The 14,381-nt window shown below is 46.1% G+C and overlaps 1 protein-coding gene across 2 annotated transcripts in view; it reads left to right on the forward strand.

The window, feature by feature from the left end:
* Mob3b (MOB kinase activator 3B) overlaps positions 1 to 14,381 on the forward strand; it is a 168,960-nt gene that overhangs the window by 55,063 nt on the left and 99,516 nt on the right. Inside the window, exons 1-2 of one of the 2 annotated variants that reach the window (XM_041667534.1) lie at positions 1,763 to 1,866; positions 11,528 to 12,142. In XM_041667534.1, the coding sequence (XP_041523468.1) occupies positions 11,725 to 12,142 (418 nt within the window). In that variant the 5' untranslated portion in view covers positions 1,763 to 1,866; positions 11,528 to 11,724. Of the gene's footprint in view, positions 1 to 1,762; positions 1,867 to 11,527; positions 12,143 to 14,381 lie in introns of those variants that run through there. The other variant, XM_041667533.1, reaches the window with a different exon arrangement.

Consider the following 14,381-nt stretch of genomic DNA (forward strand, 5'->3'; position numbering starts at 1 on the left):
GTGTTGAAGAAGCAGAACGAGAACACTGAATTTAACCTCTAGCTTAAAGTCCCAGCCCCAGGTCTGTCATAACTGCTGGCACGTAAAAATTCACTTTTCTGGTTATTAGGTGTGTTTGGTTTTATTTTAAAAAAATTAAGTTGTACTGAACTGGACGGTGGTGGCGCACACCTTTAACAGCGCTTGGGAGGCAGGCATCTCTCGGTGAGTTCAAGGCCAGCCTGGTCTACAGTGAGTTCCTGGACAGTGAGGACTGTTACATAGAGAAACCATGTCTCGAGAAACAAACAAGCAAACAAAAAATTAAAAAAAAGATGAAGACGAAGACGACAAAGAAGAAGAAGTTGGATTGAATTAAACAAGTTTTCAAGAGACCTTCCTGTTGTGAAATCTTATCACTAACAATTCCCTGTCATGCCTGTGGGAGTGGGCGGGAGGATCAGAGCTCCAGGGAGACCATATCTATCAGGATGCTGTTTAGAGGCACAGGGGAGGCATGGGAGGAAAAGCAGATACAGCAGTAAGAACCAGCGGAGAGAGACCAATCATACAGTGGGCATTGCAGTAACAGAAGTAGCAGGAGGAAAGGGGGCAGGCTCCCTGTAGAAACAGCACCACAGAAAGTCTATACAAACCTAAGGGTTTGCTGGTAGTGGTGTTTTGGGGGTGCGTGTGTGATGCATGGGGTTGTGGTGCACTTGGGCAGAAAGGCCCGAGGAGAGCTATCTCTCTGTCCCGCTCCACCGCTCTTGCTGTGTTTCCTCGAGACAGGGTCTCTTTCTGAACCTGGAGGAGCTAGCTCCCTGTTGCTTGGTGTTTTCTTTACGCTAAGCTAGTTGGCCACTGACCCCGAGTGATGAACTCTCTTGGCTCTACTTCCCAGAGATGAGGTTGCTGGTGTGTGTGGCCATATCTGGCTTTTCCATGGGTTTGGGAGATCCAAACTAAGGTCCTCCAGCTTGTACGTGTTCTTGCCCACGGAGCCGTTTCCCAGCCCTTGTCCTGTATTTTTCAAGTGTTGAGCCGTGCATTTGCCCGGAGGGGTTGACTTCTTACCCAATGTTGCAACGTGAAAATATGCAGCTGTTTGCACTGACTTGAAAAACAGCGTGTCTTTGCGGGAGGCGTCTGTTTTCTGAAAGGGTTTCTTTTGTAGACTGTGAATCAGGAGTAAGAGAGCGGGTGGTTCTGTTGGCAGGAGAAAGAACTGTTTATCTGCCTGGTATTTGATCAGCAATTATTTAGATAAATATTTGAACCGCAAAAGGCTCCTGAGTTCTGTTTGTGCTGTCCCGTGTGAGGTACTTGTGGCGGAGTTATCTAAGGAGTGACTGGCCACAGGAAGTGAAGCGCGTAGTGGTGTGTGAAGTCATGATTGCGTGGACCAGATGCTGCGGCCGGATACGTGCAGTAGACCAGACGATGCTGCCGGCCGGATACGTGCAGCACGCACCAGCCATCTCTTTTTCTTCTTCTGCCTCCTCCCTCCCACTTCACCACTGACTGGAGCTGAGAGAGTTTGGAGAAAACTGAGGCAGAGCAGAGGCATGGCCTTACCTGGACGGCTGGAAGGTTTCCCCAGTCCCTTTCAGTACCAGGTTGTTGAGTGGAGGTCCCGGATTAGATGGGCCTGTGAGACCTGGAGTTGACCGACAGATGAGAGGTATTCTGGGTATTCCCACCCAGTGTGCTGGCAGCTTGGCAGCAGCTGGGATAAACGCACGCTGTGACCAGGTCTTCTCCCAACAGAGAAAACTGGTGGGAAAACTGTGCTTCCTATTGGGTGGCGACTGAGCTTCCACAGGCGAGTAAGTTACAAGGCCAAGTCCTCCCTGAGTTTTGTCCCAAGTCTCTGCTGAGAACCAGGTAAGTTTGTGTGGCCAAGCCAGTCTGTAGAGATTCACACAGAGTCTCCGGGACCCCCAATAGACAAGGAATACTGTTTCTTTCCACCTGACTTTGAGGACGTTGGTAAGAAAAGCAGATGGTAAACTAATTTAAACTACAGAATAGCAAAAATAGACCTTCCCAGTCTTGCAAAAACTAATCACCAACAACAACAACAATTAAAAAAACCCAAAATATCCATTTTTATTTATTATTTATTACTTATTTTATTTCTGGGCTATCTATGTAGACCAGGTTGCCGCTGAACTCTCAATCATCCTGGCTCAGTCACTGCAGCTCGTGGATTACAGGTGTGCACCAACACACTTGACCTCAACTTTATATCTTGCAGAAGTGCCACAGTTAGTATCAATTTCCAACTTGCCACACCTATGAAGGAGCCGCCCCTGAAGAATTGCCTCTATCACATTGGTCTCTGGAGCATTTTCTTAACTGCTAGTTACTCTAGGTGGGGCCAACCCTGCGATTGTGGTCCTGGGTTGTATAAGGAAGGTAGCTGTGTAAGCCAGAAGAAGCAGACTAATGAACAGAGTTCCTCAGCTGCCTGCTTCTGTTCTGCCTCCAAGTTCCTCCCTTGGTTCTTCCAATGATGGACTGTAACCCAGTGAGGCGAATGAACTGTTTCGTGGTCCTGCTATCCCTGCTTATCACAGCAACAGAAACTGAAACTAGAACAAATCAAGGGGAAAATACAGCCCTAGATCTGTAGTCTGGGAACCCAAATCCCAAATGCACCTATATTTCTCCTTGCAGTGGCAGACACAGTGGCCTCTTCGATGCAGGCATCAGGAAATAGCATACTTCCTGAAGGTAGACATTTCCCGAGGGGAAGAAAAGTAAGGCTGAGTCACTGAACATGCCCAGTTTGTTATTCTCATAGTCAGCAACTAAACACCTTCTTCCCCCGAGTTAACGCTAGGGCAGAGGTGGTCTGGCAGCAGACTTTGGGGGAAAGTTCATCTTCATAAACACCTCAGGTGAGCAAAGGATGCTGACCCCCGGCACTGTCTGAGACTTTGCGCATTGGAGGCTGAGATTCTGAAGTCTTACAGGGTATGAGTCGGAGAAGAGACTAGATGATGGCTGGCGCTCCCGCGCGTCAGGAAGCCTGAGACCCGGGAACGTGAGAAATCTGGGTCAATGCGTTTCTACATGGTGCCTGCCTGTCTTTACTCACCTTACCTGCTTTGTCCCCCAAACACACTGTGATACCTCTAGTGGTACCCCAGGTAACCACTTTACCTCGGAAGAGTAACAAAGCATGGGCGCAAGCCCGCATCTTTGCATGGCTCCAAAATTAGGGTGGTGACCCCACCCCCAGCCTTTTGTGGTTGTCACTGGGTTGCCAGTTACTGCTGGGCTCCGTTTTCTTCCTTGTTTTACTTGTTATGGTCATGTTCAGGAAGCTAGAGTGGATGGCCCATGAATTATTTGTCTCCCTTTTCGCTCAGGCTTCTCTGCTCCCTACCTGTTTGCATCAGAGAGCACAGTGCCGGCTGCTGTCCATTCGCTCCTGTTTCTAAGGCTGTGTGGCCCTCTTCCTCCAGCACCGCCTCTCTTCTGATGACAGGGAAACTTTGTAGACAGTGCTGGGAGTTGTTCCTGCCAGAACAGGAGGTTGCAGCTGGGTTGGGCTTAATGGTTATGTGCAGCTTGTCACTGTGCAAAAAGGCTAAGATCTCAGAAGTGTGTTTGAAGGATTAGTGGAAGGGCAGAAGTATAATTTGCCCTGCTATACCCAAATCCAAACCATGACATAAACCATGCACACTAGATTTTCTTACAGACAAAACATACCGAAAAGCCCTCATAATGAAGACTTTTTAAATATATGTATATATTTATATTATATATTTAATATATGTGCATATCTGTATGCTTCTGTGAATTCATGTGCACCACAGGTATCTGAGCAGGCCAGAAGGGGTTACATTCCCCTGAAGCTGGAGTTACAGGTAGTCTTGAACCACCTGCTGTTTTGAGTGTTAGGTGCTGAACCTAGGCCCTCTGCAAGAGTAGTATATGCTCTTAACTAAACCACATTTCCAGTCCCACTAATGTATCTTAAATGTAGGAGAATATTGAGGTTATCTTGCTCAGATTAATAGTCTTTCTCTTGGCCTGATAATTAAAAGCCCACCAAAATCAAACAAGAAGGTAGCATTTGATTTCTTCTTTCGAGCCCTTCCAGGTCCCCATTGCCTTTCTGCATTTCCCAGAGTACACCTGCATTGCACCGAAGCACCTTCTGCACCGCGTATCCCTCCCAGGTGCTGGATCTGAAGGTGCAGCTCCCTCAGCGCCAGTCACTGTGTCTGCCGTAGCTGTTTCCGTGTGTTTGAGCTCCGGCAGACAGGAGCTCTTAATTCTCACAATACCTTGAAAGATATCACCATTATCTTTAACAAAGGCAGAGCGGAAGCAGGTAAAAGGCGCCTTGTTCAAAGCCGTAGCCAGCTGACTCAGGATCAGCTGACTCGGGACTGCAGTTCTTTTTTTCTGTGCATCACAGGACAGCAGGTAGGGCTCACCTGCTTCTCCCCTCTCCTTCCCTGACACCAGCCAGCAGGAGTGAGCTTCATCTGCTCTTTGTTTTTGAACCATCCTGCTTGCTTGTGGCTCAAAGTCCTGTGGTTTCTTCTTGTTGTTGATTGTCATTTAAGGCAGTGCCTCAGTAGGCAGCCCTGGCTATCCTGGGGCTCTCTGTATAGAACAGGGGGTGGTGAACTCCCCGAGATCAGTTTGTCTCTCTCCCAAGGGCTGGAATTAAAAGTGTGTCACTGCACCCGGCTTGCATATTATGTCTTCCCATTTTTTTTAATAGTGTAAAATAGGACTAATAATAAGACCTGTGCATTGGATTGTGACAGTTAAAATAACCAGTAAGTCGTCAATCAATGCTGGCTGAGTCTGCTGCTCACTGTGATGTGATTCGGTAGAATTGGATTTTCAGTATCCTAAGATAGACCCCTGTGTCTGTTTGATTCCCTAAGGGCCTGACTTTGCATGAAAATACACATCATGATGTGAATCAAATGATATAGTAACACTTTTTAAAAGTACCTGCTATGTGCAGAATCCACTCCCGGGACCGTCTCACCTTTGATCCAGTGAGACATCCTTGCCCTCGACAATGTGCCAGGCTGTGACTCCTAACTGTGCTGGAGTGGTCTCAGGTGGACCACAGGTTGGACACACCTGAGCACCTGAGCACACCTTCTGCGAGTCTCCCACCAACCTGCAATGGCCCCGACTGATTTGAAACTTTGCCTGTGAATGCAAAGTTGAACTGTCAAGGTTTTAGCTGAGAGTTTAACTCAGTTTTAACTCTCCCCGGCCCCTCCAAGCTGAGCGCTGTGCTCTTTTGAAAATGAGAGCTGCATTTTCCAATTTCCAGTCTTTCCGCCTGCTTTGGCTTCCCTGCCCCCTTCAAAGATCTCTTGCAGTGGTTCCAGATGTCACACATAAGCTCCCCTCAAACCAGGAATAAAACTTTTCCAGCCTCTGAGACTCAAATTCACTTAGCATGGCTGAGGGTAAATATGTCTGTTGACAGTCACAGGAACTGACTTTCTTAAGTCCGAACATTTTTGCTCTAAAGCTATACTCCTCCAAGAAACAGCTGTCATTCCTTGTTTCAAAAACAGAGAGGGAAATGATAGTTGACAGCAAGCTTCATCTCATCTGTTGAGGTTCTGAGTTGTCACGCTACCAGCTAAATACCTGTAATTCAAAATGTAAAAATGCTTACATATTTTTGCCTACCTTCATTTTTTTGGTTCCGCAGTTAAGAGTTAAGGTTGCTCTTCCAGAGGTCCTGAGTTCAACTCCCAGCACCCACAGGTCAACTCACAGTTGTCTATAACCAAAGTCCCGTGGGATCTGATGCCCTCTTGTGGTGTGCAGACATGCATACAGACAAAACAACAAACCACCAGCAGACAGTAAATAAATAATCTGTGCTGGGCACAGTGGTGCACTCCTTTAATCTTAGCACTTGGGAGGTAGAGGCAGGTGGAGCTCTGAGTTTGAGACCAGTCAGAGCTACATAGTGAGACCCTGTCTCAAAATCTCTCTCTCTCTCTCTCCCCCTCCCTCTTCCTCTCCCTTCCTCTCTCCTTCCCTCTCTCTCTGTGTGTAATAAAGTCATCAGAATATCTTTTATAAAATCCAAATGGCCAACTGAGCTTTTGCAGTAATCAGGCTTATGTAAGGTTAGACCAAAGAGTCCCCATCATCCTCATTTCTGGAAATCCCAGCTACCCCACCCTGGCATCCACAAGGCCTTTATTTAAGAACTCATGTAGATAAAATTCTGTCCTCTGTGGACTGTGCTGTGCAGTGTGTTGAACCTCTTCTCCTTGTATCTCATTCCTTCTCTTTCCAGCACTGGGTCCCCTTTTGAACAGTGCTGCTGCTTCTGAGTCTGGGGAATGATGAATCATTTGCAGCACTGTGGGTTGTTTCTAAGCCACCTGCCCTGCACTGACCCACTCCTGTGGTTGTTGCTGTTACGGCGTTGATGCTTTGACATTGGTGGCACGTGACGCATTCGTTTTTGAGATGCTCAAACTTTTAATGTTAGAATATCTGTACTGTTGGCCAAGTAAATAAACAGAGAAAACGTCAAGGAGTATGAATGGCCATTGAAGAGCTGAGGATGATGGGCAATGAGAGTCATGGGACAGGTTTATACAGGGCTGCACCCGTTCTGACTGATTTCATCTGTGTTTAGAAACACTGGTTTCTGAAGCCATGCATGTCTTTGAAAATTATAGAGAGGCAGCAGTGTTTCTCTCACCTAATCAAAAACAAACAAACAAATTGCGTGGATGAAGCAGCACTGAGTTCGGAAGGTGTGTTGGGGATGGGATGGGGTAGCAAAGCTACTTCTCAGGCAAGGATACATAAAAGTTGGTAGAAAGAAATCAGCCAACACATCCTTTAGAGGAGCCTCTGAACATCAGGCAACGTCCATTTTACTTATAAATACACAGGGCTGTGTGTGGCTGAGGAAATAAGAATTCTTGCTGTGCAGGTGTAAGGACTTTAGTTCAAATCCCCAGAACTCGTGGTAAATGAGAATGGCCTCCATAGACTCATCTGTTTGAATACTTGGTCCCTATTTGGTGGAATTGTTTGGGAAGGGTGAGAAGGTGTGGTCTTGTTGGAATAGGTATCTCACTAAGGGCAGACTTAAAAGTTTCAAAGGATTTCTGCATCCTGTCCCGTCCCTCCCTTATGGATGTGTCTCGAGGTGTGAGCTCTCAGCTACTGCTTCAGCACCACACTTGCCTGCCTGCTGCCATGAACCCTCTGAAACTGTAAGCCCCAATAGCAACTTTCTTTTGCAAGTTGCCTTGGTCATGGTATCTTATCACAGGAATAGTAAAACAACTAAGACACCCGAATCAAAAACGGTCTGATTGTTTGGGATGCTAGAGCCCCGGTGCTGTGAGGAGATGGAAATAGGATGATCTCTGAGGTTGCTGGGTGACAGCTTCATTCCAGGTTCAGTGAAAACTCTCTCAAATAAGATGGAACATGATAAAGCAGGACACTTGACATGCTTCTCGAACCTCCAAGCACACAAGTCACCACTACCACCACCACCACTTACAACCCAATTTACTCAGTATTGACAGGAAGAGCAAAGTTCTGTAGACTGGTCCAGCCACAGAGAGGAAGATATATTGGTAGAGCGATGCCAGACTTGTTCTTTAGCTCCGCGACAGAATTTCAAATAGCAGGAGGAGCCATAGAAAGGTGAGTGGACAGGTGTCCTGCCCTGGGGGAGACTGGCATGTCACTACAGAGCGTCCCTGGTACATTCAGACCCAGTCACTGACTGCGAGCTTACCCAGGCTGAGGTCGAATGCCCAAAATACTCCAATCAGGAGCTGAATTTGGTTTAACTTCTGTGGTTCTGGTTTAGTACGAAATTTTTTTTTACTCACTGTTGTTTATTCCTGTGCTCAACAAATCTTCCGTGAAGCCTGTGCCCATCGCCGTCCCAGCTTCTTAGAACCCAACAAGGCAAGGGCCAGATTGTACCTCCTCTGTGTGGGGTGCTTGGGGCATTTCTCTTGTGGCTTGTCTGTAGTCAGTTGTCATGCCAGAGGCACCCTCCAGCTCAGAGATGACATCGTGGGCGTCTCCCCCACCATCTACTTCTGACTGATAGCATCAATCAGCTTCGTTCCTTTCAGTCACTCTCGCCCCTCTGCTTCACCGGGATGGCCCCTTAGAGGAGGTCGCTGCCAGAGAAGGTGCATTTCCCAGGAGTCAGTGGGAGAGTTGTTTTATTTCTTCCTTGATCCCTGGCAAGGACTCTGATTTTTCAACTAATGTGGCAGAAGACATCAATAGGAAAAGAAAAATAAGAACTTCCTTCCCCATTTCCTTGCCAGCGTTGCTTAGCTACCTTGTCAACATCCCCCCACAGCTCAGCAGAGTTCTCTCTGCATACTTTTATTGGGCATTTGTTTTATTGCTAAAGTTGATCTATTAAGCAGAAAATATGGAGAACACATGGAGTGGCTGTCAGTTTTACGCTTTTTGTTTGGATTTCTGTTTTTTCTATTTCCAGAGACCTTGTGCCCTCTTCATTCCCAGGTCAAGTGACACACTGAAGGGATGGCATCCGTGTCCACATTTGTGTCTTAGACTTTGGGGTACGAAAAGCAAAAGTTTAGACTGACCCCAAATTGAACACTGAATTGTGAGGTCTTCATAGTTGGAGGCCGAGTTTTAATTAATTCTGCACCCTTGCTCCCTAGCCCTGTGTCTTCTGAATAAATGGGCCTTAGTAAATGTTTTTCAGTTAATGAGCAGTTGGCTTCAAATATTTATTGAAATCTGGCATTACAATGGATGCTATTCATAATTGAATTTTCTTAGTGTTACTTTCCAGGGCTCAAAACTTATGACTTCTTTTTTTTCTTTCTTTCTTTTTCTGGACATCGGACAAAGACAGCGAATAACCACTATGTCATTATTAGCCTAAGAAACTTCTGGCATTCGGCTGCAGTGGCAGTAGCCACTCTCTGTGTGATATCACACAACAGTTTCCCCAGAGCCTGAAGGTGGTCGGTGGTCTGCTGTCCAGACCCACCCAGATCAGAAAGCCACCCCCTGCACCCCCATCCCCCACAGGCAAAGCCACCAAGTTGAAAACATTTGGGTCTTCTCACTCTTCCTCAATACATGCACCCTCGAGTGCAGACTCTGTGTATGAACAAACTGTTGGCAAAATCCACAAGAACTAGCTTATGTCTTCATCCCTTTAGTGGTCCAGCCCGCATGTCCTACCTAGGGCTTCAAGCGTTTGATTTCTAAGATGTTGGTAACGTGCAGGTTTAGATCTACTGGTCTGGGGGAAGCCAGAGAGCCTCCTTTTTAAACATACCCCCATCTGTGAAGCTCAGTGTCATCTCTGTGTATAGATCTGATGTCATTTGGGGCTTGTCTGAAGTACAGACCTTGAAGCTTCCACCTGTCTTTCAACATGACCTCAGGTCTCCATGTTAGTGTGTAATGAGCACTATGTCTGGTTTGATAACAGTGCTGGGGCTTGAACCCATGGCTTTGTACTTGTTGGGAAAGTACTCTGCCACTGAGTTACGTCTCCAACCTGATTTTGTTTGAAAAATGCCCTGATGGGACCTAATAGTGTGCATGCTAATTTAAAATTTCAAAAAGATACCTCAGGAGCTCATTCCTGTGTTGATGGCTTAACAAGTCATGTTCAGACGTGGGAAGTGGCAGAAGCCCCTCTGGGTGTGAAGAAGCAGCTCAGAGAGTTCATCCTTCAGTCCTCTGCGACAGGTTCTGTGCTGGCTCTTCTGATGCTGGCCTCAGCTCTGGGGTCACTTTGCTGTGGTTTGGCTCAAGTGGACCTATTATAATCTTTTGTGTCAAGGCCACACGGCAGCCTTCACCTCAACCCACCCTTTATTGGCAGTTTCTGGGGAATGTGTGTATAAAATGGAACGGGGACTGAGCTCTGGGTAGGGAGCTTCATAAACCAAAGGAAAGGCAGGATAAAAAACATCACAGCACAGGGTATGGGGCCGTGTGGAAAGTGTCTTTACAAGGGGCCAACAAACTAAATTTGGTGCCAGCTGTGCCTCCTGCTAGCCACAGGATATTGCCTAGCTGGTAATTCAGTCACCTAGGGATCCGTGAAGAATACTTGCTGTGAGTCTGCGCATCTTCCATGACTCTCTAGATCTTGCTAGAGTTTTCAGAGTCAAATGAAATAATGGACAACATTAGGCTTTCAAGTTTTCACCCACTAGATATGCATGGCCAAATAAATTCAAGTTAATTAAAGTAAGATAGATTACAAAGTTCCGTTCCTTAGTCACGCTGTCTACATCCAAGTACTCAAGACTACATGTGGATGGTGGGTGCCACATTGTATCCCAAGTGCATCCAACATGTACCTTGCCAGAGCAAGTTCTGCTGGACAGCTCCGCTCCAAAGGGCTCCTGGAAGTGGTATTAGGCACATAAAGGATGGCGCATTGTAGAGTGACAGCAGCTGTCATAGTCAGGGCTCCTTGCAAAGGAACCACTAACTTAAAGTCAGCAGAATTTAAAATCGATTTATCCGACCAATCCTGGGAGAACAAATGTATTTCAAAGGTAAGAAATGGGACTGTTTCCTAGATTGCCTGGAGCTAATGGAGCCTCTTTCTTCCTGTGTTCTCCTCATAGCAACTTGGGCGTGAGTTCTGTTTGCTTCTCTGTTTCAATAGCCACTGTTGCCTCTACTTCCTTCCCTCCTCCTCATCCTCCTCCTCTCCCTTTCCCTCCTTTCTTCCTCCTCCTCTTCTCCTTCTCCCTCCTTCCCTTCTCTTCTTCCTCCTTCCCTCCTTTCCTTCTCTCTCCTTCCTTCTTCCCTCCTTTTCCTCCTCTTTTTCCCCTTCCCTCTCCTATTCTTTTTTTTAAATTTATTTATTTACTAAAAATTTCCACCTCCTCCCATTTCCCTCCCCTCCCTCTCCTTCCCCTCTCCTATTCTTTCTCTTCTCCTCTTTGCCCTCTCCTTGTTCCTTTCATTTCTGTCTCTGTCTCTCTCTCTCAGCTCTGCAGTTCAGTTTTCTCAACTGCATTATACATGACCCACAAGGGCTTAAGTTGACCGTTTTGATCACTCCTTGCAGGTCTAGCAGATGCAGACCCCTGGCTCCTTTTAGGCTCCTGGTATGATAGCCACCTGGCCCCACCATCTCTCTTTGTGAAGTCAGAGACAATCTATGCTTACTCATTAGTCTCCAAAAAGGAGTAGACATGCAATAGGACGGAATCATTGCCCAACACACTCTTGGCACCTTGGAAAAGCCCTTAGCTTTGGATCAAACAGAGAAGTGCCAGCAAGGATTTGACAGGGACCACACAGAACAAAAGGGTAGCACTCTTTCTTCTTTAGTTGTTTGCATAGCTCGCAGTACCAGTGCACCCCGCAGGGCAATAGTTTAACCTCCACATTCATATACAAGACCCATAGGAACTAAGCACAGCCAGGAATGCAAGGTGGAAATTTCCCTAAACCTTTCTTAGTTCTTACACGCAAACTGAGCACTCATAAGTTCCCTTTTCTTTTCCACCTTTAGGAAGGAACATGAGGTTCCCTTGGAGATCATTCAAGAGGAAGATGGAAGGAGCCATTTAAAATCGAATTAAACTGCAGGCTGCAAGACTGGGGCCTGAGGGCTGGCAGTGGAAAACTCTGTTGGGCTGTGATCTCTCACTGAAAAGTCCCACGTGCCTTTTTGCTTCCTGCAAAAGGAAGGAAGACAAGGAGGAGACCATGTCTATAGCCTTGAAGCAAGTGTTCAACAAGGACAAGACCTTCCGGCCCAAGAGGAAATTTGAACCTGGCACGCAGAGGTTCGAGCTGCATAAACGAGCTCAGGCATCCCTCAACTCGGGTGTGGACCTGAGAGCAGCTGTGCAGTTACCCAGCGGGGAGGACCAGAATGACTGGGTGGCGGTGCACGTGGTGGACTTCTTCAATCGCATTAACCTCATCTACGGCACCATCTGTGAGTTCTGCACTGAGCGGACCTGCCCCGTGATGTCAGGGGGTCCCAAGTACGAGTATCGGTGGCAAGACGACCTCAAGTATAAGAAGCCAACTGCACTACCAGCTCCCCAGTACATGAACCTGCTTATGGATTGGATTGAAGTCCAGATCAACAATGAGGACATATTTCCGACATGTGTTGGTGAGTGCCTCGAAATTTTAACGTGTTTTTTGGTATTTTGTCCCATTCTGTCCAGAGGTGATAAAATTTTCACAGTATGAGTCTTATACTGTCTTTGAATACTAGATCGCAGCCACGTCAATGTTTCCCTAAATTCCATCAGCTATATATCTGATACGCATGAATCTGATTAAAATGGGTGGAGCTCATTCACGGTCTATTTGTGATCTTGTGGAGTTCAGTGTTATACATTCTTCATGCTTGGGAGTGTTAGGAAATGTTAGATAGGATCTTCTTAGGGCTAGATTCCAATTCTACTCAGCCTGGTAAGATTTTTGGTTTTTGGCTAATTGACGTGCAAGGTTGCATGGATTGGGGTGTGACTACTGTTGGTATTAACTTTTCAAGACTAAAAATCACATTATGGGAATCTACAAATTAGTTGGGCAACAAGCCCACAGGGGTTCATATCCTAGGGAAATAAAGATCCTGGCATTTGCGTCTCTTCTAATCACGGTGACTGCATTTCCGGGCTATACTGTTAACTCTCTTAACTGCCAGGCAGACTGGAATGTTTGCAGATATTTCGGCTTGTTTTGTGCAATCAACCATCCAGCATAGGGGTTTGGACTCAGTCTTTCCTTCCTATTTGTGTTGCTAGCTATTGGATTCCTGTGTGTGGACAGGCTGGGTCTGGGATTCGTTGCTTCACATCCAAGGCTCAGTAGGAATGAGAACTCCTGTTTCTTTTGCCATGTCTCCAGTTCTTAGCACAGAGCCAGGAGCCTGCATGGGCACTCATGAATTACTCTTGTCCTATCGGGAGAGGACAAAAAACATGTGTGTAGTACGTGATGTATGCACATGAAAACACATAGTGAAGTCTGTTGAAATCTTTGCAGATGGAGAGGTGTCCCCAAGTTGAGAAGGGATGTATGGAAATAATTAGGTTTATACTGGAAAAAAAAAAAAGGACATAAATTGATTGGTGCAGTATGGTGCGTCTTTTTTTTTTTTTTTTCTTTTTTGGTATGGTGCATCTTGAAGTATTCAGCACATAAACCAGTTTGTCAGGGTCCTGGCTTCGCCTTAACTTGTCTAGTCTCTTCATGCTTTCCTCTCCTGTCCCTTGTTGCCAGAAAGGAGGTGAGGTGTTCAGTATTGCCTAGGAGTTTCCCAGAAACCCTCTTGAGTAGGTATTCCACATCTCTGAAGGGTGGGAAATCCTTCATTCTTATCTTCATGCACTTTAATTTTACTATGAGAGGCTGCTTGTGCTAGGAGGAACTGTTAATGTCATGTGCAGAGTGTCTAATATAGCAAGAATGATTCCGTATCATCCTTCTGATGTTGGCTTCAGAGTACTCTGAACTCTGGGCACTGCCGTCATGGCCACTTTGAGCTGCAGAACGAATATCTCAGTACAGCACCCTTGGATTGCTTGAGAGGGAGGCAGCTTCTGGATATCTGTTTGGGGAATAGAGAGCATCACAGGTGATTTTAGACTGTGTTCTTGGGAGTACCAGATGTCTCCGTGTTCCCATAGAAAATAATAGCACTTTCTTTTCTAGGTGTTTCCTTCATCATTTTGCATACAGACTGAATTCTCTGTCTCTTTGCTCCACAGCATCGATGTTCTGAGGAATCTTAGCAGGATTCCTTCTGAGAAAAAAATAAATTCGGGAAATTTGGAGGAAGCTGAGGATTTGTCTTTCAGCATAGGGTTCTTAGTATGTCAATGTGCATTTTAGGAATTTCCAAGAAGAGTACTTTGAAGTGTGTTATTTTAAACACTTCGTCTGTGTGTGTGTAAAGGCAAATGCCAGGTGTGTGTGTGTGTGGAGGTCAGAGTACAACTTGCAAGAACTGGTTCTCTCCTTCGGCCTAGTGCATCCCAGGAGAGAACCAGGTTACCAGGCTTGTGGGAAAGCACCTTTACCTGCTGGCCCTGATAAAAGAGTTTTCGGTGTGTGTGTTTCCATGCTTGACGTGGTGCTTTATTCTTCCTTTTAAAATGGAATTCATTCACAGGTGTCATCTGTTTATTGTGTAGACAGGGTCTCTCTATGTGGCTCTGGCTGTTTGACACCTGTTGTAGGCAAGGCTGGTCTCTAACTCACAGGGGTCTACCTGCTCCCTCCTGAGTGCTGGGATTAGATGCTTGTTCCACTATTTACAGCTATTATTTTTAATTTTAAGGAAATATTAACTTATATAGATTAGAGTTTTCAGCATTATTTGGGCTTTCTATTCAAATATT

Source organism: Microtus oregoni, unplaced genomic scaffold (genome assembly GCF_018167655.1).
Source record: "Microtus oregoni isolate MIOR12 unplaced genomic scaffold, Mior012 000017F_ref0000208, whole genome shotgun sequence".
NCBI lineage: Eukaryota > Metazoa > Chordata > Mammalia > Rodentia > Cricetidae > Microtus > Microtus oregoni.